General features: G+C 33.7%; 2 protein-coding genes and 1 long non-coding RNA gene across 3 annotated transcripts in view; 2 read left to right on the forward strand and 1 right to left on the reverse strand.

The window, feature by feature from the left end:
- LOC105327925 (uncharacterized) lies at positions 1 to 18,963 on the forward strand. Its single transcript, XR_010710798.1, has 3 exons — positions 1 to 226; positions 18,440 to 18,562; positions 18,790 to 18,963. It is a non-coding gene; the product is annotated as an uncharacterized lncRNA (long non-coding RNA).
- The window catches only part of LOC105327926 (uncharacterized), a 24,017-nt gene continuing 3,877 nt past the window's right edge, over positions 4,319 to 24,458 (reverse strand). The window contains exons 4-6 of the mRNA XM_011428604.4: positions 24,116 to 24,310; positions 5,883 to 6,026; positions 4,319 to 5,186 (exon numbers count right to left, since the gene is read on the reverse strand). Coding sequence (XP_011426906.2) covers positions 5,019 to 5,186; positions 5,883 to 6,026; positions 24,116 to 24,310 — 507 coding nt within the window. The 3' untranslated portion in view covers positions 4,319 to 5,018. The remainder of the gene's footprint in view (positions 5,187 to 5,882; positions 6,027 to 24,115; positions 24,311 to 24,458) is intronic.
- LOC136269517 (uncharacterized) lies at positions 9,655 to 13,391 on the forward strand. Its single transcript, XM_066074319.1, has 3 exons — positions 9,655 to 9,938; positions 10,047 to 10,854; positions 11,686 to 13,391. The coding sequence occupies exons 1-3, from the start codon at positions 9,886 to 9,888 to the stop codon at positions 12,970 to 12,972; spliced, it is 2,148 nt and encodes a 715-aa protein (XP_065930391.1). The 5' UTR covers positions 9,655 to 9,885; the 3' UTR covers positions 12,973 to 13,391.

Below are 24,458 nucleotides of genomic sequence, written 5' to 3' on the forward strand. Positions count from 1 at the left end.
TTATTTCAACGTCATACGTCGCCTAAAGACATACCTCAGGGGCCCATTTCTCAAAAAGGCCTACGTCCAGGCGTAAGCTTAGCCCGGACTAAATCAGGGACTAAACCTCAAAACCAGACTAAGTTGCGTTTCACAAAAATGCAGAAACTTAGTCGGGACTAAATTTGGGTTTAAATCTACGCCTGCTAATGGGTAGGCGCAAGTCCTTAGTCTGTGCACAAAAATGGTGAGTGTTTTGTTTCTAAGGCAAAATATACAGAGAATTTTATTTTTTGGTTTGTTTTATGTGTTATTAAAGAAAACATTCACATTTATTTAAATATTTATACGTGTACGTATAACTTTTTACATTTATTTAAATATTTGTACATGCACGTATAACTTAAAAAAAATACCTATTGTTCGATAACTATTTCTATTTCAAAATATATTAAGATTAAATCATTTTGATAAATAATGGGCTCACCTTATTAAACGTATGTAATATACATTACAACTCGTAATGAAATTTACCTAAAGTGTGAAGAATGGGTATACCCCGATAAATGATATAAACACAATAATTAAAAAGATGCTTTATTTCTAAATTAAACATGTATTCCTCAACAAGATAGATGTATATAAGTACGAATAGATTATTGATTTTTTTAATCAATACTCAGTAAGCATGAACTAGAATTTAATGTTTCTAATCAAATTTGAACCTGTGAAACGAAACTGATTTCAAAATTATGAATAGGAGCAACTCAAAAGAAAGTGAGCGCACAAGATTGTAAGTTTGCAGGAATCCTCGACACGAATCAATTGGGATTTAAATGTCTATAACCTCGAAAGGCTATGTACAGGTTTCAACAAAAATATATTATGTTGAGAGTCGAAGTACATGGCTATTCCAGTTATTAAAAAACTCACAAAGCTTTCAAAAAATGGCAATGAGAGGTAAACCGATAACGTGTTGGAAATGTTAATGCAAACATATTTTAATGAAGTTATATTGTGTATATCCTAAAAAACTAGTAATAAGAAAAGAAATTTTTTTATAGTGTTTATACAGCAGATCTAGAAATCAATAACAACAAATTAAAATATATCGGTATATTATAATTCAACATCATGTTATAATAACAAACATTTAAAACAAAAAATTTTTTTTTTTTTTAAAAGACCACCAGTTGGATTTGAACCCAAAACACTGAATGTATGTATTCACTAATCCAGAACGAAACCACTGAGCCATGCGAGACTTGTCAATATATGCTCTATAAAGTACTGTTTGAAACAACACTGTCATATCAATGGACTTAGTTTTTTATCCTTCAAAAAATAATTTGAAAAAGTACATAATTAGTCATCTCTGGGTCATCTCTCCATCTTTTTTTAAAAAGCAACATTTTTAATGTTGAAATATGTTATCTTTACACGTTTCAAATTTGTGGAGAGAAGACCCAGAGACAACAAAATCATTTAAAAACAGTTGTAAATAAGTAGGATTTTGCATGAATTGCATCGTGTTGCTATATTTAGACCCATATTATGATAAAACCTTTTGCATTTCAAATATTTTTTCCACTCATTCCACATCCAACAGAAACCAAATAACGGTTATACTTCGAAAAATATTCAAAATTAATTGATGAAATTTTCACTCTCTTTGTGCGCCCAGATTCCTGCCGAATCTACATCTTAAGCGCCCACATTCTTTACATTTGTAATTTGTCCTTGTGTGTGATTGTTTCTTTACCTATACATGTATTACTGAAAACTTTACAACACGTATGCATTCTCATTTTCATTTTTTTTACTCATTACAAAACCGTATGAAAGCTACATGTATTTTGGAATGTTTATGAACTCGCATTTAGATACAATTAATTTTGGTTTGTTAAAATATTACTTTAAAATACGTTTTAGAAGCGTGCAGAGTGTGCATCAATTTTAGATCTGTTGACAAGCGTTTGTCAAGGTTATCGAATATTATAAAATTTCACATGCACACCTTGAATTTTTGGAAATCAAATTCATTAATCTTATTAATTCTAGGATGAAGTGATCAATTGCGTTCATATTTAACATCGATCGTAATTCTTTTAAAATAGGTATGGGGCACATGTAATATCAATGATCTTCGTGCGTATTCATATGCATTGCTTATTTGTACGCATTTTATTGAATTGATCTTGAATTACTTGAATTCATGATAGTTTTGTTTCATCATATTTAAGATGTACGTATATCAAGGGATTTTTTTTTATTTCGAAGTTGTCGACTTGCAATACAAAAGCGTTGTTTAGCAGTTTTACAACAGTGTGCATTATTTACAAATTTAACTAGCTTGCATTTGTCATACTTATTATATAAACAATTGTATACAATAACCCAAAGCAGATAGGGAAAAAAGTAAAACTCACATGCACTTGTTAAAACCGCAAAGATGCTAAATGTCTTATCCGGAAGGGGATAGGGGCTTTTTTTAGATGCCTTTTCCATTAAACTTGTAAAAACCTTTTATTTATAAAACTTTCTTTAAATAGGAAGGGTGTTCTTAGATAACTGCTTTTATATCTTTATTTTAATCAAGATACTGTATACAGGGTTATTTTGGTCCCGTGTAATTTCCGTCCTTCTACACTTGCAAACAGTTTCACTCTGTCGTGACTTCGCCCAGTCACAGTTGTTACTGAAGTTACTTAATATTAGATATTGAAAATCAACATAAATTCGCCCGCTGACAACGAGGGTGAAATGATTCAAAATTAAACAGGGCGAATTATTCCCTGTTTATGGTGTATATTACTTTCACCCCCCCCCCCCCCCCCCCCCCGATCGATTAAACCAAAAACAGGAAAGGGAGTTGGGGAGACCCCGGCCTCATATGTTGATAATTCCTGTCTTGTTAATTGTTGACTATTTGTATCTTTCAAAATTGATACAATATCATATCGTATCATATAACTTTTTATAATATTACATATGATTTTTATATTGTATCATATTAAACAATATTGTTTCATACCATACAATACTTTATCATAGGAATCATGTTATATCATTTATCAACAAACACATCTATCTATCGAGCAGGTTTGAGTGAGGTAGGAGATTTCTTTAGCATCCTTGATAATGGAGATCAGGCTCTGCATCTGAAGCAACCTCTGCGTTTCATTTATAATATAGTTAAATCAACTATGCAAGCTATCATCTATAAAACATGTGACCTGTTCCAAAAAAACTAAACCTCATCCAGCATCCAAAACCTATGGCTCAGACTCAGCATTCAAGCCTGTCAGGTGCATCAGTATACATAAGACGCATCTCCATGCAAGTTTGGTGAAGTTCAGACCAGTAATAACTAAGATATCATCATCAGAGGGCACCTGTTTCAAAAACTTTAACCAGCTCTAAAAACCTTAACCTCCTCCAGCATCCGAAACCTATAGCTCAAACTCAGCATTCAAGCCTGTCTGGTGCATCAGTATCATAAGACACACCATCCATGGAAGTCTGGTGAAGTTAGAACAAGTAGTAACTAAGATATAATCATCAGAGGGCACCTGTTTCAAAAACTTTAACCAGCTCTAAAAACCTTAACCTCCTCCAGCATCCGAAACCTATGGCTCAGACTCAGCATTCAAGCCTGTCTGGTGCATCGGTATCATAAGACACACCATCCATGGAAGTCTGGTGAAGTTAGGACAAGTAGTAACTAAGATATAATCATCAGAGGGCACCTGCAACAAAAACTTTAACCAGCTCTAAAAACCTTAACCTCCTTCAGCATCTGTAACCTATAGCTCAGATTCAGCATCCAAGCCTGCCTGGTGCATCAGTATCATAAGACACACCATCAATGCAAGTTTGGTGAAGTACAGACCTGCAGTAACTTAGATATTGCTATCGAAGGGCACCTGCAACAAAAACTTTAACCTGGTCCAACAACCTTAACCTCCTCCAGCATCTGAAATTTAGGACTCAGATTCAGCATCCAAGTATTTCAAGTCCATAAGTAGGTCAAGATGCATCATCCATGCAAGTTTGGTGAAGATAGGACAAGTAATAGCTTAGATACAGGACCTGCAACAAAAACTTTAACCAGGTCTGGACGCCGACGCCGAGGGTATAGCATAAGCTCCCCCTGACTTCGTCTCGTTGAGCTAAAAAGCAAACTTGAGACTCTGACATGTCAAACTAAGAAACTCAGAAGACTGTCAAGGCCTGTGGGCCTCTTATCTTATTTGTACCTGGTGAGCTTAATTCTACTTTAGAATCAAATTATTTACTTGTTACTATCTAAAATTGCTTAACATTATTAAGATGCATACACAGGAGGTTTCATTTATTCATATCTGTCCAATTACAAACCAACTGGCTTGGTATAAAAATACAAAATACTGAGTTATTCATAAGGTTTCAACACATTTAGGAAATTTTAGTTTAACACTGAATTTCTGCCATGATTTAAAAATCAGAGTAACAAAATGTCATCCATACATTTGACTCACAATAAACTATTAGTTATTCATACAAAAAAACATTTTTGACTTGTATAAATGTGTACGAAAAAGTGCATTCTTCACGTACATAAAAAAACCACTGACATGCATGTACATGATGATTACTTACAAGGCCAATGAAAAACATCTTTGTTAGCCAACGGTCTATGATCCACTCCTTTCCTCTTAGTACAGGAGTGGATTGTAGACCTTAATTTGGTTAGCGACGATGAACGTAAAATAGCGACACAAAAAACATTTGTCAGTATAAACAGTACATTTGGTTTTATCATGTGTAAATCAATCACAACAAATTAAAATAAATGTAGATATGTGCAGGTGCTACATCCTCCACCAAATATTTAAAGTAACATCTTGAAATTCCCCATAAAAACTAAAATACACCCACTTTCCAAAATGAAGTACAAATATTAAACAAATTCATAAATCTTTGCACCAAATAAAGAGAAGTTCACAGTACGAATACATAGGCCTAGTAATAATGTCCATGTCTAAATAAACGGCAGCTTATTCCACTTTGTCTTTGTTTAATTTTTTGACTTCATGCATATATCCCAGTCCAGCATTTAGAGTCCAGACTGCTGTGGTTACGATGCTGAAGTACACGTGATAAATGCTCCACGGACTTTGGAAAAACTGAGCGATAAGTTGAAAAGTAATGATACAAGAGTTGACCTGCAAATTTGAAAATTGAAATAGATATATGCATAATTGTCCAAAAGCAAAACATGGTTGGTAAGTGTCATACTGCAACCGACATATGATTACAGTTTTGGTGGAATCTCCCCTGTTCATGATAACAATAAACTAGTTCTCATGCAGTTTGTCTGCTAGCTGTTCAGTTCTGGTTGTTTGTTCTCAAAGCCAATGTTTTGGAGATTGCTTCTGAACAAAAATTTAAGGCCTCTGAAGGGAAATGGGTTATGAAATATACATGTATAAAATTTACAATTGGGTTCCTCAGATACCAACAAAATCTCAGTATATGAACTGTAGGCTTGTATACTCTCATTTTTGATTTAGAGGAACATTGTTTGGGCTAATTGGATTGTCATCGTCATTATACATGGCCTGGAGAAGATTCAGTTTTACGGCTTGAAGGTGAGGATTTTTATAAAACAATTATTACCTGGATAAATCATACCTAAGATTTGATGTTGGTTTGATGGGCAATGTATTGACCACTCTTATACATATGCATTATTGTACATCAAAATTTTCTTTAGAAAACTTAACAATCAAGCTACATGTGTGTCAAGATTTAACTCGTCCTCTGCAAGTCAGGTCCAGTATTTAGGGCATCATGACTTACAATTCATTCTGTCAGCTTTTCTTCATCTAAAGTCTGGTATGATTGAAATGATTACTTACAAGGATGCGAAGGGCGAGGAACGTCATCTTGTCATCTTGGCTGCTAAATCTGGTTGCTGAGGCTGAGATTATACATGTCCCAAAGAGAAAAGCTGCCACATTACGGATGAGTGAGAGGTGAAGTTTGCCAAGTTTGCCATCAACCTGTCAATATACATACAGCATATATACATATAAGTATATACTAGATGTCTGTTTGTATGACATGAATTTTTTGCCACCCAGCAATTTATAACTGTATGACCTTTAGTACAAGTTAGGTCCTCAATAAAAGAGGCACATAGCAGCATAATACTTAAGAAGGCCGACTTAATTTTCATAGCACACATTTTTGTGCATTCTAGTAAAATACAGTTTATATATATTTTTAAAGAATATTTATTGATATGATTTATGAAATTTAACACATTAACAATAGAGAAAAATAATTCCGATATTTTAAGGAAAATTTTATTTTTTCAAATATTTTTCCATTGTACGGTAGGTGAGCACAACGCTTGTGCTTTTATGATGTTGTGATAAAATGAAACTTTGTTGAAGTGCATTATAAGAAATAACATAAAAGAAAAGTAACGTCGTTGAAAATCTGTACACAGAATAATGCTATCCTCGGGGGTATTTTTCTTTTCTTTTTTTTATGAGTCCATTATTCCAATCTACATTTGTAATACTCCAAATTTATTGCAAAATTGGTGCATTTTAATATTTTGAGATAATACCAGATGGTAGAATTAAGTATTTTTTATATATAAAAGGTAGAAAAAGATGTTACTAATCACATATTACAATTTGACAAAAAAAAGCTATTGTAGGAATATTGTAATCTGCTTCAATTTGCGGAAAATGAAAATTTCCTATATATTTCTATAGTAAATGTACATGTTTTTTGAGATGGTCCCTAAAAAGAACAAGACAGTTGATTTTCTTGAAACTTTGCAAACAAACTAGAGTTGGTGTAATTTACATATGGTTAAAAAATGAAAAGTTTTGCTATTGTAGTTTCTCAACACAAAAACCCAAATCAGTCTCCTTAAACTAAATGTGTATTATTAAAAATTCAGTTAATACCTGTTATATCACAGTCTCTTTATATTGGCATAATAAACAAAATCAAGATGAAATTCAAATCAATATTCAATAGAATATAAATCAAACTGAAATAAAATACATCACTTTTCAAACACATCCCTACCCCCCCCCCCCCCCCCCAACTTTTTTGCGCAGCAAAGATTTTTCTTAAATACAAAAAATTGAATTGAAAATAAGGAAATAAACAATGCAATTGAAGTTGAAGGAATACTTGCTGCCACCCCCCCCTCCCCCCACAATGGATAAGGATTTTTCCGGATTTTGGAAAGAACCTTTTTTTTTTTCTTCTTTCTTTGCTTGTGAAGATTTTTTGGATGAGTCTGCCCCCCCCCCCCCCCCCCCCCATTCAAAAACGATGCTACGTGCCTGATATCCACTTAAACTTACATTTAAAACAATATGATGTCATGATCAAAGCTTATTGCATTTGTCTACCAATTGATTTGCACATGTAAATTTTCTGCATACAAAAGGAGACAACTCTCATATTCTCTATATATTTGAAGCTTAGCTGCAGAAGAAGCTGTATACCTATTGGCTTTTTAAGCTATAATAATTGTGGCAATTAATTCTTGTAAGTTTTCCATTGATCTAAGTTTCTTAATTCCTTTTTTGGCCAATTCTTTTCGTACAAAATTAGGAAAATGACATGTATTTAAATCTGCCTCAATATCACAGCAGATGACCCAAATAACTCTTTCAACTTGCATGTAGGAACTGAGAAACAATAAAAAATAAACATAGGTACCGGTAATCACAGATTACAAAGCTCACCGTGACGAGCCATCACCTTCATGAAGCATCACCTTTATGAGACCACCTTTATCATATTATAATATGTAAATCATATGTAGTGTTCTTGGATATCCATGGATACTGTTATGACACAATATCGTATTACTATATCATATGTTAAAAAATTGTATGATAATCATAATTATGTTCATTTCATACAGTAGTATAAGACACAATGTTTATCAATACAATAATATAAAATATGATATTGCATCCGATGATACTTACAATATCAACAGTCAACATTTGTTTTGTTATATGAAAAAACAAACCAAAATTTAAGAAAGTAATTGAAAACAGATCACCATAATTTTCTCAGCTCAACAAAGAATTCACGAATTCACTTTTGTGCAAAGTTCATTTCCAAAATATCCCCAGCATCAAACGGTCACTGGTGATATTCCGCCGACCGTAAGACTTAACATACAGATGCTCTACCTGATTTTACATCACAGTAATTCGCAAATCCTAATATCTTTTATGATAGCAAACTGTCGCATTGCGCGTCCGTTATTTACTTGCCTTGACTGACTGTCTATTATGACGTCACCTTGTTTTGAAGTGGCTAAGAATTATTTACGTCATCGTTTACGAATCAACAAATCAGAGGCGATTATTTGAAATAAAGGGAATGTTCTCTAGATATAATTCCTAGCCGGTCAATATCAACAAAATATTGACCAGTCAATATTTTTCGGATGAGCTAATATTACAATTATTGACTATTCGTCTATATAGAGTTATATAGTGAGAATATATTATTGAATATAACAATTAAGAAATAATATTGACTGGGGTTGAACGCAACATTGATTATATTAGCCCCCGAGGGATGAATATATTGCCCTTCACTTTGCGTCGGGCAAAATATTTGTCCCAAGGGGGCTAATATAATCAATGTTGCCGGAAAACTCAGTCAACATTTGCTTTGTTATATTAAGGAACAAACCAAAATTTAAGGAAGGATTTAAAAACAGATCACCGTAATTTTCTCAGCTCAACATAGATCAAATTTACGAATTCAATTTTGCACAAAGTTCAATTCCAAAATATCGTCGGCATCAAACGGTCACTGCAGAAGTAACTTAGAAATTGCTATCAAAGGGCACCTGCACCAAAAACTTTAACCTTCTCCAAAATTCATGACCCAGATTCAGCATCCAAGTCTTTCAAGTCCATAAGCGGGTCCAGATGCAACATCCATGCAAGTTTGGTGAAGTTAGGACAAGTAATAACTTAATTTTAGGACCTGCAACAAAAAATGTAACCAGGTCCGCCGACGCCAGATGTATAGCATAAGTTCCCCCTTCTTTGTCTCGGTGAGCTAAAAAAATATTCTTATGTAAAACAGTAAGCCCTTTTGTAACAGGATGATTTTTTAGTCATGACATATTGAGCATGACAGTTCTCAAGAAGATTTTAAACAACTGTTTAAATATAATTATTAGAAATCTACATCAAACTTTGAACCCCTTTTTTTATAGATTGACTAGACTGAAGACACAATTTAATCATACAAATAACAGAAATCTGTTTTTATTACAATTGACTGAGTTGACATGTGTTGAACTTGAGCTACAAATTGGTATTTGTTTTTACAACAATTAACACAATAGTTGACTTGGTATTCTTCGATATACACATGTATCTCTGTCGTTATAATGATACCCAAGCTTACTTAAAACATACCAGTCCTATAACATCTTCGCTGCTATAACACATATTTCATACCCACATCTAATGTTGCATGAACCTTATTCACCTAATATCTCTAATGAATTACAATTTCAAGCACTTTGATTTTACTATTGTAATAATAAAGTTCATAAAATTTCATAAAGCCGTTTTTTAAAAGAGTAATCAATTAAATTATGATTTGTACATGTAATCACAAAAATTGATGATTACTCAGCAACCTGTGATCGATTATCACTGTTTAATATGATTACTGATTACGATTACCCCATCCCTGGTCATGTTCAGCGTTAAGCTCATTGCTATAAAAACAATACAAAATCTGGAACTGGAACACAATTTGGAAGAAAACATAAGCACCCTTGAGACCCTTTTAAAAGTTTCCTGACCAAAAGGAAGTACATTTCTTTCTTATCTAAATAGCATGACCTTCAACATTTTCGCATCCTTCAAAATGGGGTCTTTCTCCGCTGAAATGTAAGTGCATTAAATAAATACTTTAATTTGCTTTTGAAATGTAGACATTTTGAGTGTATTTCTTGTTTATAGCGTGAATAAGAAATGTTTACAAATCAAATTTGACAGATGTGAGGGACTGCAGCACATGTCAGAGTCCGTGTTTGTGGGACTGTGTGAGATCGTGGGGACCTCACAACAGGTGGCTATCAGGAGGGAGATATGGGACATCAGTGAGATGTTGGAGAGACAAGTGAAATCTAATCGTGGGATCATGGGTATGTCAAGTGGAAGTCGGAGAGAAGGGTTCAGACTGAAGGGATCAGATATAGACACGATGTTCTGGTTCAACAACCACCGAGTGATCATGGACATATCTCAGTCTGGGTATTACAAATCAGACAATACAACCTTGATTCTCTCTGACAGTTCTGAAAGTCCAACAGGATTCACTTTACTCCAGTTACTGACACCATCAAAATACTATATTGTCCTGTTAGCATGTGTCAGAATGAATGATAGGGTCTATATAAGTAGTTCTATGTACAGACAGTCAACTTCTTCTCCTAATTCTACAGAACATGGACCCTGCAGTAGTGGTATTCGAGGAAAATTAGAATATGATAATGCTCACTGTCTTTTTTGTGACTTTTGGCCTCCATCTGCCTCCTCATGGATAGACAGATGTCATTCATGGCCTGGTCCTGAAGTTGTTAGTGATATTGTCAGAAATGGATGTCACTTTGTAGCAATAGGACACCCATTAGGGCCCCATGGAAATAAAGAATGGAGAATTTCTTTTTCTAAGGCAGAATATACACTTGTGTCATCAATGAACCACTCTCAGTTTTTGACTTATGGACTGTTGAAACTTTTCTTAAGGGTGTTATTTACTCAGGGTTTGAGTTCTCAAATTCCGATTGTTAAAAAGTTCAATGTAATGAGTAAAATTTGATGTAAACACAAAAAGTGTTTATGAAATGAATTATTATTGACAAAAAATTCAATAGTTTTACTTTATTATGAAATTATGCTCAAACAAAAATTGACTTTTAGCCAAACAGAGGAAATTCGGACTAAATTTTGCAGATTTTGTTTTCTGCTAAAAGTTTTATGGCAGCAGTCTAATATCAAAAGTCAGGATTTTATATTTAAGTCTACGTAATTTTTCATATTTTCCGTTGGGTTTACCTAACTTATTCATTAAAATAATCTTATGGCACAAATAATAAAAATATTGAAAAACACTTAAAAACGATAAAAGACATCATATCTCAAAATTTTGATCATTGACCTCATATAAATTTTATACCAACAGAATAAGGTCAATATCCATGTAAGTAGTTCAATATCATAAATGTTTTTGTATTATCATTATTCAATTTTTTGTAAAATTAAATCAAAAAGGGGTAGGGATTTGAAAATTGATAGAGGAAATTCGAACTGAATTATTTTTTAAAATTGATGCTGAAATCTTAATGTTGTGTACTTATTTAGTGCCACTACCATTCATAAACTATATCTTATTTTTTAAAGTGTTTAATTATTTGTAATATTTTTATAATTAAGAAAATCTCAATGGTAGTGTAAAATTTTATGGGATTTTTCTTGATTTTTCAATAAATATTCAATGGCCATTAACTCAAAAAGTAGGTCATTGACCTACTTTTCTGAAAGTGAAAAATAACAATACAAGCAAAGGTCTATAACACACAATAGATGGTTTTTCATTATCATCAGTGGATTTTTTTTTCATTCTGAGTAAACGTCATCCTTAAAAGAAGTTTTATATCAACAATCAGAAGAAACCAATCAGCTGTTGTGTTCTTATCACATGAAGACAACAATTTTCTGGGCAATTCAACAAAACACACTGCCTCACTGGTGTTCACAAAATCTCCTGGCCGGTTTCTGGGTCTGCTTCAAACTCCTCCTTAAATGGGTGTATGTGGGGATCTGTCCAAACTTTTTCATCCCACAAAACAACTTGTTTCGGACAAAGGTCCATGGCTCAGCACCAAACAGATTGTTCCTACAGTTACATGAATTGTACAAGAAAGGTCTGGCCTGTCTGTTACAGAGTTCCTCTTTTAGGTCCTACATCATTGATGTCCTGTACAATCCTAGACTTTCTATTTGTACAGATGAGAGTATGATTAGGTCTGAAGTTGATTATGATGCAGACCTGGTCATAGAGTCCTCATATGTTTTAATTACAGCAGGGTATCTGTATCAAATAATGAAAGCCATACACACAACAGAACAGTTTATGGATTCACCAATGACACATCATCAAGTTGTGGCCATGCAAAAATTTACAGCCTTCGTCCTTCAGCAAATTTCTTTTCGATTACAAAACATGTACACAAACACATGTGTCAACAAACAGACATATATTTCAGATAAAATCTCCTGTCACATGCTCAAATTAGCAGCCAAGTTTGGGTGTGTATCTGACATGTTGTACATTGCCATGTATTATTACAAGACACTCAGATACAGGGAAGCTTTATCTGTTATAGAGATGACAAAGGTCAAGTTAGCACAGCCATATCTGATGTATATGGGAGATGTAGACAGAGAGAGGTATACTGAAGCTGTAGGGGGACAGTCCTGGTCTACAAAGATAAGACAGGCTATAGCAGAGGATATCACACTTTACAACACAGTCTGTTATATCAGTGAATTAGTACCAGAACAGTCTTTTCTACAAACTGGCTTACATATCCCGGTGTTTGTGCTGTTACATTTCCTAGAGTTCTTGTGTTACAGACACATTGATACAACATTATCGCAAGCAGCTCTAGATGAGCTACAGGTCCTAGTCCACCATGATCGGGGACTGTATGTACCTGATCTACTCAGAGACATCTCCTGGGAGATCCTGGGGATTTGTCAACAGATCATAGGGAACCTCAAGGCTGCTCTATACTCATACCAACAGTCACTCACACAGCATCCATACAACAGAATACAAACTGCAACACAGAAGAGAATACAGGACATAGTTCAGTCAACACAACACCAATATGTAGAGGATCTGCCTTTGGATTGAAAAACATTTTAGGTAATCTCACCGAGACATGGCATCATCTTTTTGAGACTACCTTTATCATAGTATATGAAAATCATAGATAATGATCTTGGATATTCATGGATGCTGTTTTGACACAATAACATATATCATATGTTAAAACATAGGTTATCACGGATTACAAAGCTCACCGATATGAGGCATCACCATAATGAAGCATCACCTTTATGAGACCACCTTTATCATATTATATTGAAAATCACAGTTAATGATCTTGGATATACACGGATACTGTTTTGACACAATATTGTATTACTATATCACATGTATGATAATGATAAGTTCATTTCATATGGTATTATAAGATATAATGTTTATCAATACAATAATATAAAATACAATATTGCATCCTATGATACTTACAAAATATATCTTATAATACAATAAAATACTGTAATAAATAATGATGCAATATGAAAATGTAAAATATGATTTCAAGCAAGAATTTTTAAACTTTAACTTTGATTTTACTTTTATAGTCACTACATGTGTTCAACTTCATACTGTATTAAAATCGTAACTAAGTAATAGTTCAAACTATAAATATTTGTTTGATTTCTTAAAATTATCAATTTTCATGTCAAATTCTAGCAAAAATTTCAGGAAAATTATCATTTCTATTTGGGGTCCTATATTTCCAAACAAGAGGCCCATGGGCCACATTGCTCACCTGAGGAACAATAGGTATGATAAAATCAGCTCAATGGAGTCATAATACAAACTATCTGGACAATGTACAATAATACATGTAGATCCTGTATAAATAAAATCCATTTTCCCCTGGATATTCTTATGTTTATAATCATTAGTCCCTTTTCTAACAGGATGATTTTATAGTCATATCATATGTTGAGTATTGCAGTTCTAACAATAGTTTATATATGGGATATAAACGTACATCAAACTCTGAACCTTCTCGTATGGCCAAAGAATTGTCCTGGGGCCAAAGTCTTTACAATTATAAAGAATCATCTGGCTGATTAGTTTCTGAGAAGATTTTTAAAGATTTACCCTATATATTCCTTTGTTAAACTTTGACCCCCCCCCCCCATTGTGGCCCCACCCTACCCCTGGGGATCATTATTTTCACAACTTCGAATCCACACTACCTGAGGATGCTTTCACTCAAGTTTCAGCTTTTCTGGCTGATTAGTTTCTGAGAAGAAGATTTTTAAAGATTTACTCTGTTTATTCCTATGTAAAACATCGACCTCCCATTGTGGCCCAAACCTACCCCTGGGGATCATTATTTTCACAAATTTGAATCTACACTACCTGAGGATGCTTCCACACAAGTTTCAGTTTTCCTGGCTGGTTTCTGAGAAGAAGATTTTTAAAGATTTACTCTATATAATCATATGTTAAACTTCGACCCCCCATTGTGGCCCCAACCTACTCCCAGGGGTTATTATTTTCACACCTTTAAATCTACACTACCTGAGGATGCTTCCACACAAGTTCCAGCTTTGCCGGCGGATTAGTTTCTGAGAAGAAGATTTTTAAAAATTTATTTTATATATTCCTATGTTAAATTTCGATCCCCCATTGTGGCCCCTGAATTAACCCTACCCCCTGGGGATCATTATTTTCACAACTTTGAATCAACACTACCTGAGGATGCATCCACACAAGTGTCAGCTTTCCTGGCTGATTAGTTTCTGAGAAGAAGATTTTTAAAGATTTACTGTATATATTCCTATGTAAAACTTTGATTCCCCATTGTGGCCCCATCCTACCCCCGGGGGTCATGATTTTCACAACTTTGAATCTACACTACCTGAGGATGCTTCCACAAAAGTCTCAGCTTTCCTGGCCGATTAGTTTCTGAGAAGAAGATTTTCAAAGATTTACTGTATATATTCATATGTTAAACTTCGACCCCCATTGTGGCCCCAACCTACTCCCAGGGGTTATTATTTTCACACCTTTAAATCTACACTACCTGAGGATGCTTCCACACAAGTTCCAGCTTTGCCGGCGGATTAGTTTCTGAGAAGAAGATTTTTAAAAATTTATTGTATATATTCCTATGTTAAATTTCGATCCCCCATTGTGGCCCCTGAATTAACCTTACCCCCTGGGGATCATTATTTTCACAACTTTGAATCAACACTACCTGAGGATGCATCCACACAAGTGTCAGCTTTCCTGGCTGATTAGTTTCTGAGAAGAAGATTTTTAAAGATTTACTGTATATATTCCTATGTAAAACTTTGATCCCCCATTGTGGCCCCATCCTACCCCCGGGGGTCATGATTTTCACAACTTTGAATCTACACTACCTGAGGATGCTTCCACAAAAGTCTCAGCTTTCCTGGCCGATTAGTTTCTGAGAAGAAGATTTTCAAAGATTTACTGTATATATTCATATGTTAAACTTCGACCCCCATTGTGGCCCCACCCTACCCCCGGGGGTCATGATTTTCACAACTTTGAATCAACACTACCTGAGGATGCTTCCACACAAGTTTCAGCTTTCCTGGCCGATTAGTTTCTGAGAAGAAGATTTTTAAAGATTTACTCTATATATTCCTATGTAAAACTTTGATCCCCCATTGTGGCCCCATCCTACCCCCGGGGGTCATGATTTTCACAACTTTGAATCTACACTACCTGAGGATGCTTCCACAAAAGTCTCAGCTTTCCTGGCCGATTAGTTTCTGAGAAGAAGATTTTCGAAGATTTACTGTATATATTCATATGTTAAACTTCGACCCCCATTGTGGCCCCAACCTACTCCCAGGGGTTATTATTTTCACACCTTTAAATCTACACTACCTGAGGATGCTTCCACACAAGTTCCAGCTTTGCCGGCGGATTAGTTTCTGAGAAGAAGATTTTTAAAAATTTATTGTATATATTCCTATGTTAAATTTCGATCCCCCATTGTGGCCCCTGAATTAACCTTACCCCCTGGGGATCATTATTTTCACAACTTTGAATCAACACTACCTGAGGATGCATCCACACAAGTGTCAGCTTTCCTGGCTGATTAGTTTCTGAGAAGAAGATTTTTAAAGATTTACTGTATATATTCCTATGTAAAACTTTGATCCCCCATTGTGGCCCCATCCTACCCCCGGGGGTCATGATTTTCACAACTTTGAATCTACACTACCTGAGGATGCTTCCACAAAAGTCTCAGCTTTCCTGGCCGATTAGTTTCTGAGAAGAAGATTTTCAAAGATTTACTGTATATATTCATATGTTAAACTTCGACCCCCATTGTGGCCCCACCCTACCCCCGGGGGTCATGATTTTCACAACTTTGAATCAACACTACCTGAGGATGCTTCCACACAAGTTTCAGCTTTCCTGGCCGATTAGTTTCTGAGAAGAAGATTTTTAAAGATTTACTCTATATATTCCTATGTAAAACTTTGATCCCCCATTGTGGCCCCATCCTACCCCCGGGGGTCATGATTTTCACAACTTTGAATCTACACTACCTGAGGATGCTTCCACAAAAGTCTCAGCTTTCCTGGCCGATTAGTTTCTGAGAAGAAGATTTTCAAAGATTTACTGTATATATTCATATGTTAAACTTCGACCCCCATTGTGGCCCCACCCTACCCCCGGGGGTCATGATTTTCACAACTTTGAATCAACACTACCTGAGGATGCTTCCACACAAGTTTCAGCTTTCCTGGCCGATTAGTTTCTGAGAAGAAGATTTTTAAAGATTTACTCTATATATTCATTTGTTAAACTTCGACCCCCCATTGTGGCCCCACCCTCAGGTGAGCTAAAAAGGTTAAGATTCCAATTCAATAAGTTGGTTTCTGGAAGAACAGACTTTGAAAATTTTCGTAATAAATATTGACAAATTTTTTACTTTTTTAATCTTTATTAAGATCTGTGTACAAACATAGAATTGTGAGCAAATCTCTGTATCTTGCTTATAATTCGAAGCTTAACACTCAAATATGGTTATAGTAAATAGAAATTGTAGGGTAACAATTAAACACAAGCAATGTGCACTACATGTATAACAAATAAAGAACACAATTTATTTTTTCGAAATGAATCATATATATACATGTATATACCTACATATTTCCATCAGTGATATCAAACTATTTAAACTGAATAAACTCGAGAAAATGCCGAGCATCTCAACAAAACCTATTGCATTAATCTACCATTACGCAAAAGATAATGCCGAATTACCGATAGAATGAATTGTATTTCAGTACTTTTTTGATACATCAGATTTTGCTTAATTTGCGCAGGTAAACAGTTAACTGTTTGATTGATTTACCGAAGTCTCTGTTTGATTTGATACGTAAAAATCACAAAATACAGACGATAGTTCCCAGGTTACAAAGCATAAATAATGAAAACGAAACGATAATCAGCTAGAACAAGCTAACACCAATGTCATGTGTGAAAACTGTCAACGCATTGAAATATTTAGCCTCAATTTACTTCACAAAATCGGCACCAATATATTTTGCATGTTTCAAAAATTTCCCTTCATACGCGAACTGTTGCACAACAAGCAAATTCATCATAGTCAGATCGACCCTTTTTCGTATAATGTCATGGCTGCTTTAAACAAAGAACCTCGTTTTAGAAGTATGGAATACGAGTCTTGGTAAAATGGGTATGCAAACCGGGCCGTGGCAAAATAAAAGCTGGGGCAGATCGGCAATCGTCAATTCCAAATACGCATTATTTTGCAGCAATATTTAGTTACAGTGAATACAAATATACTGGTCCATCATATATCCTGAAATTTTAATGAGATTGGCAGATTAATAACTGCCAATCTTTTGTTTTGCCCAGGCCAAGTCTTGCCTACCCATTTTACCGGATGCCGAACCCGAAGCTATTAAACTGATTGAAACACGCCTTTCCTTTATTATTATTTTCGTAATAACTCAGATTTGAAACAGAAATAGCCCTTAATTTTTGCAATTTATACTTTCCTTCCCATAAGGATAATTTATGCTAAACTACGTTGAATTGGACTCAGTAGTTCTTGAGAAGAAGATTTTTAAAAATGCACCCCCCTTTTTCAACAGTTTCAAGGTTTTCTCCGCTTTGAATACAGATCTGACTTTTATTTCTGCAATTTATATTTGCCCTCCCATAAGGATGCTTTGTGCCAAATTTGGTTGAAATTGGATAAGGGGTTTTAGAGAAGAAGTTCAAAATGTAAAAAGTTTACAGACGGACAGACAGACGGACGGACGGATGGACAGACAGACGGACGACGGACAAAATGTGATCAGAATAGCTCACTTGAGCTTTCAGCTCAGGTGAGCTAAAAAGGCTTTACAATTATTTTTTAAATTGATCCTGCATCAGAAACTACATGTAGATTTATGTTATTTTGTATGTTTACTACTCATTAGAACATATTTTAAATATTTATTATCCTTAAAAAATACTTCAGATTTTAAATTGGTACCAATTTTTACAGGTCTATAGGTTCTACATTTGGCTACCATTGGTGGAGACGGTACTGAAATGTGTGTCAGAAGAATTCTAATAACACTCATGACAAATTTCTTTGCCAAGGATTGTCTTTAAGGAGTCATTGAAAGTAAAGTTGAATTTAAAAATTAAGGTTATTTACCAATTATTCTAGTATATATAAACATGTTTACCAAGAATGATGTAAACTCAATGACTTGTTACATGTATTCTTGTTAAATTCTTATTTGAAAGCTTAAACATATACGAGGTACTTAAAAACTTAATCGTAATGTATGTTTACTCTTTACTGAGAAAAGTAACAAATCATTTAAATACCAAATACTACAATTTTAGAGAGTGTTCCAAAAAACAGAGCAACTGCTGATTCCATAAACAAAAGACATTGAGAACAATATCAATGGTAGAGGTATGCCAAAGAGAAGGGAATGAAGTAACTGGCAGAGAAGAAAAGGAGGAAGGAGGAGACTCAGATTTTTTTTTTTATAAATGTTTTCTTCATGAACTGCATGAGCAATAAAATATATTACAATTTAATTACATTTACTCTTTTCTTTTTGCTCAGGTATTTTTCGCCTTATGTTGAAAGAATACAGTGGCCCAACAAATGCCCAATATTGTTCGGTACATTGGCCCAACAATAAGCTGACAAGTTGGTCCGATTAAGGGCCGATGGGCAAATTGCTGTTGGCCCAATTTTGAATGCTTACAATAGCCCAACGGTAAAAAAGTGACGTTTGCCAAATATACAAAGAATACAGTGGCCAACAATGACCAACTATTGTCTGTTACATTGGCCCAACAATAAACCAACAAGTTGGTCCGATTAAGGGTCGATGAGCAAATTCCCGATGGCCCAATGTTAAATGCATACGGTGGCCCAATTAAACATAAGAAATATTGTTGGCCCAATAAAGGTCCAATGATGTCTTGCTATCTGGGTTATGTTTATATGCATTAATATTATATGTCAAATCAAAGAAGGAATATAATTATATATCACAAAGAGGTCATTTTTTAATTTTTAATTTAATTAGTACGACTTTTAGCATGATCCAATAGGAACCAAATGCATAATGTACCGGTACATGTAGATATTTTGAAAAGCAAATATTTTATGCTTTCATCATGTTCATATGTTGTTGCTTTGCTAAATGTAATCAAAGATAAATTTCAAAAATCTATTATTCAATTTAATGTCAACTTTTACAATACATGTACTTTAGATAAGTGAAAGATAAGATATACGTATTCGTACCTTTTTTTTCCTCTACATTTTATCATTCCAAACTTAAATTATATACAAAATATACTTTGTACACTTTGATAAGTTAGAACCCTGGCATGAATCAAGTCTCTTAAATTAACAGATTATTTATAAGAAACGTGGGGGGTTTCTATTTTTTATATAAGTTACTTTAAAATATGACTAACTTAAAATCATTCCAGATAAACAAATAACGATGTGTCATGATTTTAAGTAAAGCTATCCCTCTGACATTTCAGTGTTGGTTTTGCTTATTTTAACTTTAATGTTACGTAAATGACGCAATTGAAGACCAATTAAATAAGCAAATAAGCAATAACAAAAATAGATTTGACATTTATTCCCAAGTCCCTTGTATAACATGTTTGGTGTACGTGATGATAAGATGATTAACTTTGGTCTTTTGATGTATATCATGAATAATTTTAAAATATGAATTAAAAATTTATCTCATAAATTATGTATTTTTGTTGACTTGATAGTAAACATTCATATCTATTAATATTGTCATTAGTTTATATGCATTTTTTACCTTCAAGAAATGGCAACAAAGGAGGGAAAACAGCTCAGACAACTCTGGTTTAGGGAGAATTCTTGTGCACACCAGAGTTGTGTAAATACAAATGAATATCTTGTGCATCGTCCATACATAGACAATTCCAAAAGAAAATGGAAGTGTTGGCATATGTCAACAGTCAACCCTTGAGTAATGAATGAGGAACATACACTGCCAGAAAAACATAATGCTTTCTTACCTTTTACTTGACCAAATCTTGTATTGTTTCAAAAAGATTTTAAAGTACATGTACTGCATGAAAAAAGAAACAAGCAAATCTTTGAAACATACAACCACATATTTCTCAAAATTGTTTATATTCTTGAATATTTCATGAAATTAAGTCATGTTAGTCAAGCTCCATGCAAGACTTTCCACATGTACATGCATGTATCAAAGGCCTTTTGTCACATTCAGTAATGTACAGATTAAGAACCAATTTAAGGACAACGCAGATATATCGCACACCTAAAAGAAGTGAATGTTACATACATGGAATTCTCTTCATATGACATCACAATCACTAAATCTCAATGAAAAATTGCTTATGATGCAATATATAATAGCTGTTCCACATCATCAATACACACTTTTTGTATTGCAAGTAGTGGTTCATCTTGCTATAATTTAACGTGCTAAAATACCGTTTTCAGCATTAATTAATATTCATAAATTTCTTCAGGGGATGTCCCAGTATTGTAGTGAGTTTACATATAAGCTCAAGTTATCTATAACGGTCTTCATAGATTAGTTCACAGAGTTTGAGCCAGTGAAAGCAGTTACATTATTTCAATCAACTTCAATACTCGTATTGATAATATAGTAAAACCACCCCCGTTCTTAAGTTTTGAGGTATTTTATCATTAAAACATAGGTAATCACAGATTACAAAGCTCACCGAGACGAGACATCACCCTTATGAGACTTCACCCTTATGAGACCACCTTTATCATATTAAATGAAAATCATACTTTATGACCTTGGATATTCATGGATTCTGTTTTTACACAATATCGTATATCATCTGTCAAAAAATTGTATTGTAATCATATGTTCATATGTTAATCAATGCAATAATATAAAATTAAATATTGCATCATATCATATTTACAATACATATCATATAATACAATAAAATACCATAATAAACAATGATGAGATATGATATTGTAACGTATGATATGACATTGTATTGTGTTAAACGTTATTGTATTTGATCACATAATACAATATCATAATACATAAAACAATATAGTATAATATTACAATATCATATTACATAATACATCATAACATTGAAACATATGATATTATATTGTTTAATATGGTATGATATTGTATGATACTGTATCATTTTTGAAACATAACATGATATTGTATCATATGATACAATATAATTTGATACAACATTGTATCATATCAAATGATACAATATTATGTGATAAAGTAAAATATAATACAATATTATATTATACATATTGTATCATATGATAAAATAATATATTTTACAATATCATACAATACAATTTCATGTGATGTGACAATATATCATATTATAAACCAATATCATATTTTACAATATCGTATGATACGATATAATATAATATTACAATATCATATTGTACAATTTCATGTGATATAATTCTATATAACAGAAACTAATATCATACTATACAATATCGTATGATACAATATAATGGAATATACAATATTGTATCATAGGATACAATATTATATTTTGCAATATCTTATGTAACAGTATCATGTGATAAAATAATAAATTAATAATACAATATAATATTATACAATATTGTATCATAATATACAATACTATACATAACGATATCATGATACAATATCATTACATAAAATACAAAAAAAATTGATACAATATCATATCATATCATATAACTTTTTATAATATTACATATGATATTATATTGTATCATATTAAACAATATTGTTTCATTCCATACAATACTATATCATAGGAATCATGTTATATCATTTATCAACCAACACATCTATCTATCGAGCAGGTTTGAGTGAGGTAAATTTCTTTAGCATCCTTGATAATGGAGATCTGCATTTCATTTATAATATAGTTAAATCAACTATGCAAGCTATCATCTATAAAACATGTGACCTGTTCCAAAAAAACTAAACCTCATCCAGCATCCGAAACCTATGGCTCAGATTCAGCATTTAAGCCTGTCAGGTGCATCAGTATACATAAGACGCATCTCCATGCAAGTTTGGTGAAGTTCAGACCAGTAATAACTAAGATATCATCATCATCGAGCACTAGCAATTAAAACCTTAACCTGCTCCAGCATCCGCAACCTTTGGCTCAGATTCAACATCCATGCCTGTCAGGTGCATCTGTATCATAAGACACACCATCCCTTCAAGTTTGGTGAAGTTAGGACCTGTAATAACTAAGATATATTTTTTAGCATCCTTGATAATGGAGATCAAGCTCTGCATCTGAAGCTTCCTCTGTGATTCATTCATATTACAGTTTAATCAACTATGCAAGTTTGAAATAGTTCTATTATCTATTAAACATGTGACCTGTTTCAAAAAACTTAACCATATCCAGCATCTGAAACCTATGGCTCAGACTCAGCATTCAAGCCTGTCAGGTGCATCAGTATCATAAGACGCACCATCCATGGAAGTCTGGTGGAGTTAGGACAATTGTAATAACTAAGATATAATCATCAGAGGGCACCTGTTTCAAAAACTTTAACCAGCTCTAAAAACCTTAACCTCCTCCAGCATCTGAAACCTATGGCTCAGATTCAGCATTCTTTAGCCTGTCTGGTGCATCAGTATCATAAGACGCACCATCCATGGAAGTCTGGTGAAGTTAGGACAAGTAGTAACTAAGATATATTCATTAGAGGGCACCTGCAACAAAAACTTTCACCAGCTCTAAAAATCTTAACCTCCTTCAGTATCTGTAGCCTATAGCTCAGATTCAGCACCCAAGCCTGCCTGGTGCATCATTATCACAAGACACACCATCAATGCAAGTTTGGTGAAGTACGGACCAGCAGTAACTTAGATATTGCTATCAAAGGGCACCTGCAACAAAAACTTTAACCTGGTCCAACAACCTTAACCTCCTCCAGCATCTGAAATTTAGGACCCAGATTCAGCATCCAAGTCTTTCAAGTCCATAAGTAGGTCCAGATGCATCATCCATGCAAGTTTGGTGAAGATAGGACAAGTAATAGCTTAGATACAGGACCTGCAACAAAAACTTTAACCAGGTCCGGACGCCGACGCCGACGCCGAGGGTATAGCATAAGCTCCCCCTGACTTCGTCTCGGTGAGCTAAAAATGTTCAGCACACTCTGATAGTTGTTTTGTTTCATATATCTACCTCAATATTATGTACATAACCTTTTTCTTAAAAGTTGCACAGTTTCATGAAGAATTGAAAAAAAAAATGACACAGTGCACTTTGGATGTGCCTCTGTAAAAACTAAGTTGATATGATGACATGGTCATTTTTTACATGAAATTAATTCAAAATCATCATATAAGTATCATATTTCAATTTGGATAAAAAATCTTTTGCAGAATATTTTTAAACTTATTTTTTCTCTCTCAAGAATGCTTTTCCCCATTATGTTCGATCGAAAAAAAAATTTATGCAAACATCTTTTGGAATTGTGCTTACTATCAATCTAATTCAATTTTTAGGTTATATTTTGGTTGATTTTGATATAACTTCAGGATTTAATTCATATACAAAATTCTTTTGAAAATCACTTTTGTAGAAGTGAATTGGGTCTGTTGTCCTTAATCTAAATTGAGGAGATACCAACCTGGATTTTAAATACATGCCCTGGAAAGACAAAGTACATCAAAGCCATAAAGAATGTAAGGAGAGTGTCCATTCTAAGATGAAGGTCTATTCTTAGATGTGCTTCGTTTGCGTATCCCCAGTCCTGACATCTTAACGAGTGGTACAAACTTCCCAGAAACCAGAGGACATCTCCATATGTCCCGAAATACAAACTCTGCAAAAACAGAAACTCATTAGTCATTCGTATTTATCACGTATCGGTACATAAATCAATAAGATCGATATATATCCTCATTTAGATTTCAAAAACCTTATAAATACATATTCTATAACCAACCAGATCTGACATCAATCAAAATGTA

This window comes from Magallana gigas, chromosome 2, assembly GCF_963853765.1.
Source record: "Magallana gigas chromosome 2, xbMagGiga1.1, whole genome shotgun sequence".
NCBI lineage: Eukaryota > Metazoa > Mollusca > Bivalvia > Ostreida > Ostreidae > Magallana > Magallana gigas.

Coding starts and splice junctions, on each gene's coding strand:
- LOC136269517 (XM_066074319.1), top strand. CDS start 9,886: ATGACCTTCAACATTTTCGCATCCTTCAAAATGGGGTCTTTCTCCGCT. Junction 9,939..10,046: donor GGGTCTTTCTCCGCTGAAAT/GTAAGTGCATTA, acceptor CAAATTTGACAG/ATGTGAGGGACTGCAGCACA. Junction 10,855..11,685: donor CGATTGTTAAAAAGTTCAAT/GTAATGAGTAAA, acceptor TCTGAGTAAACG/TCATCCTTAAAAGAAGTTTT.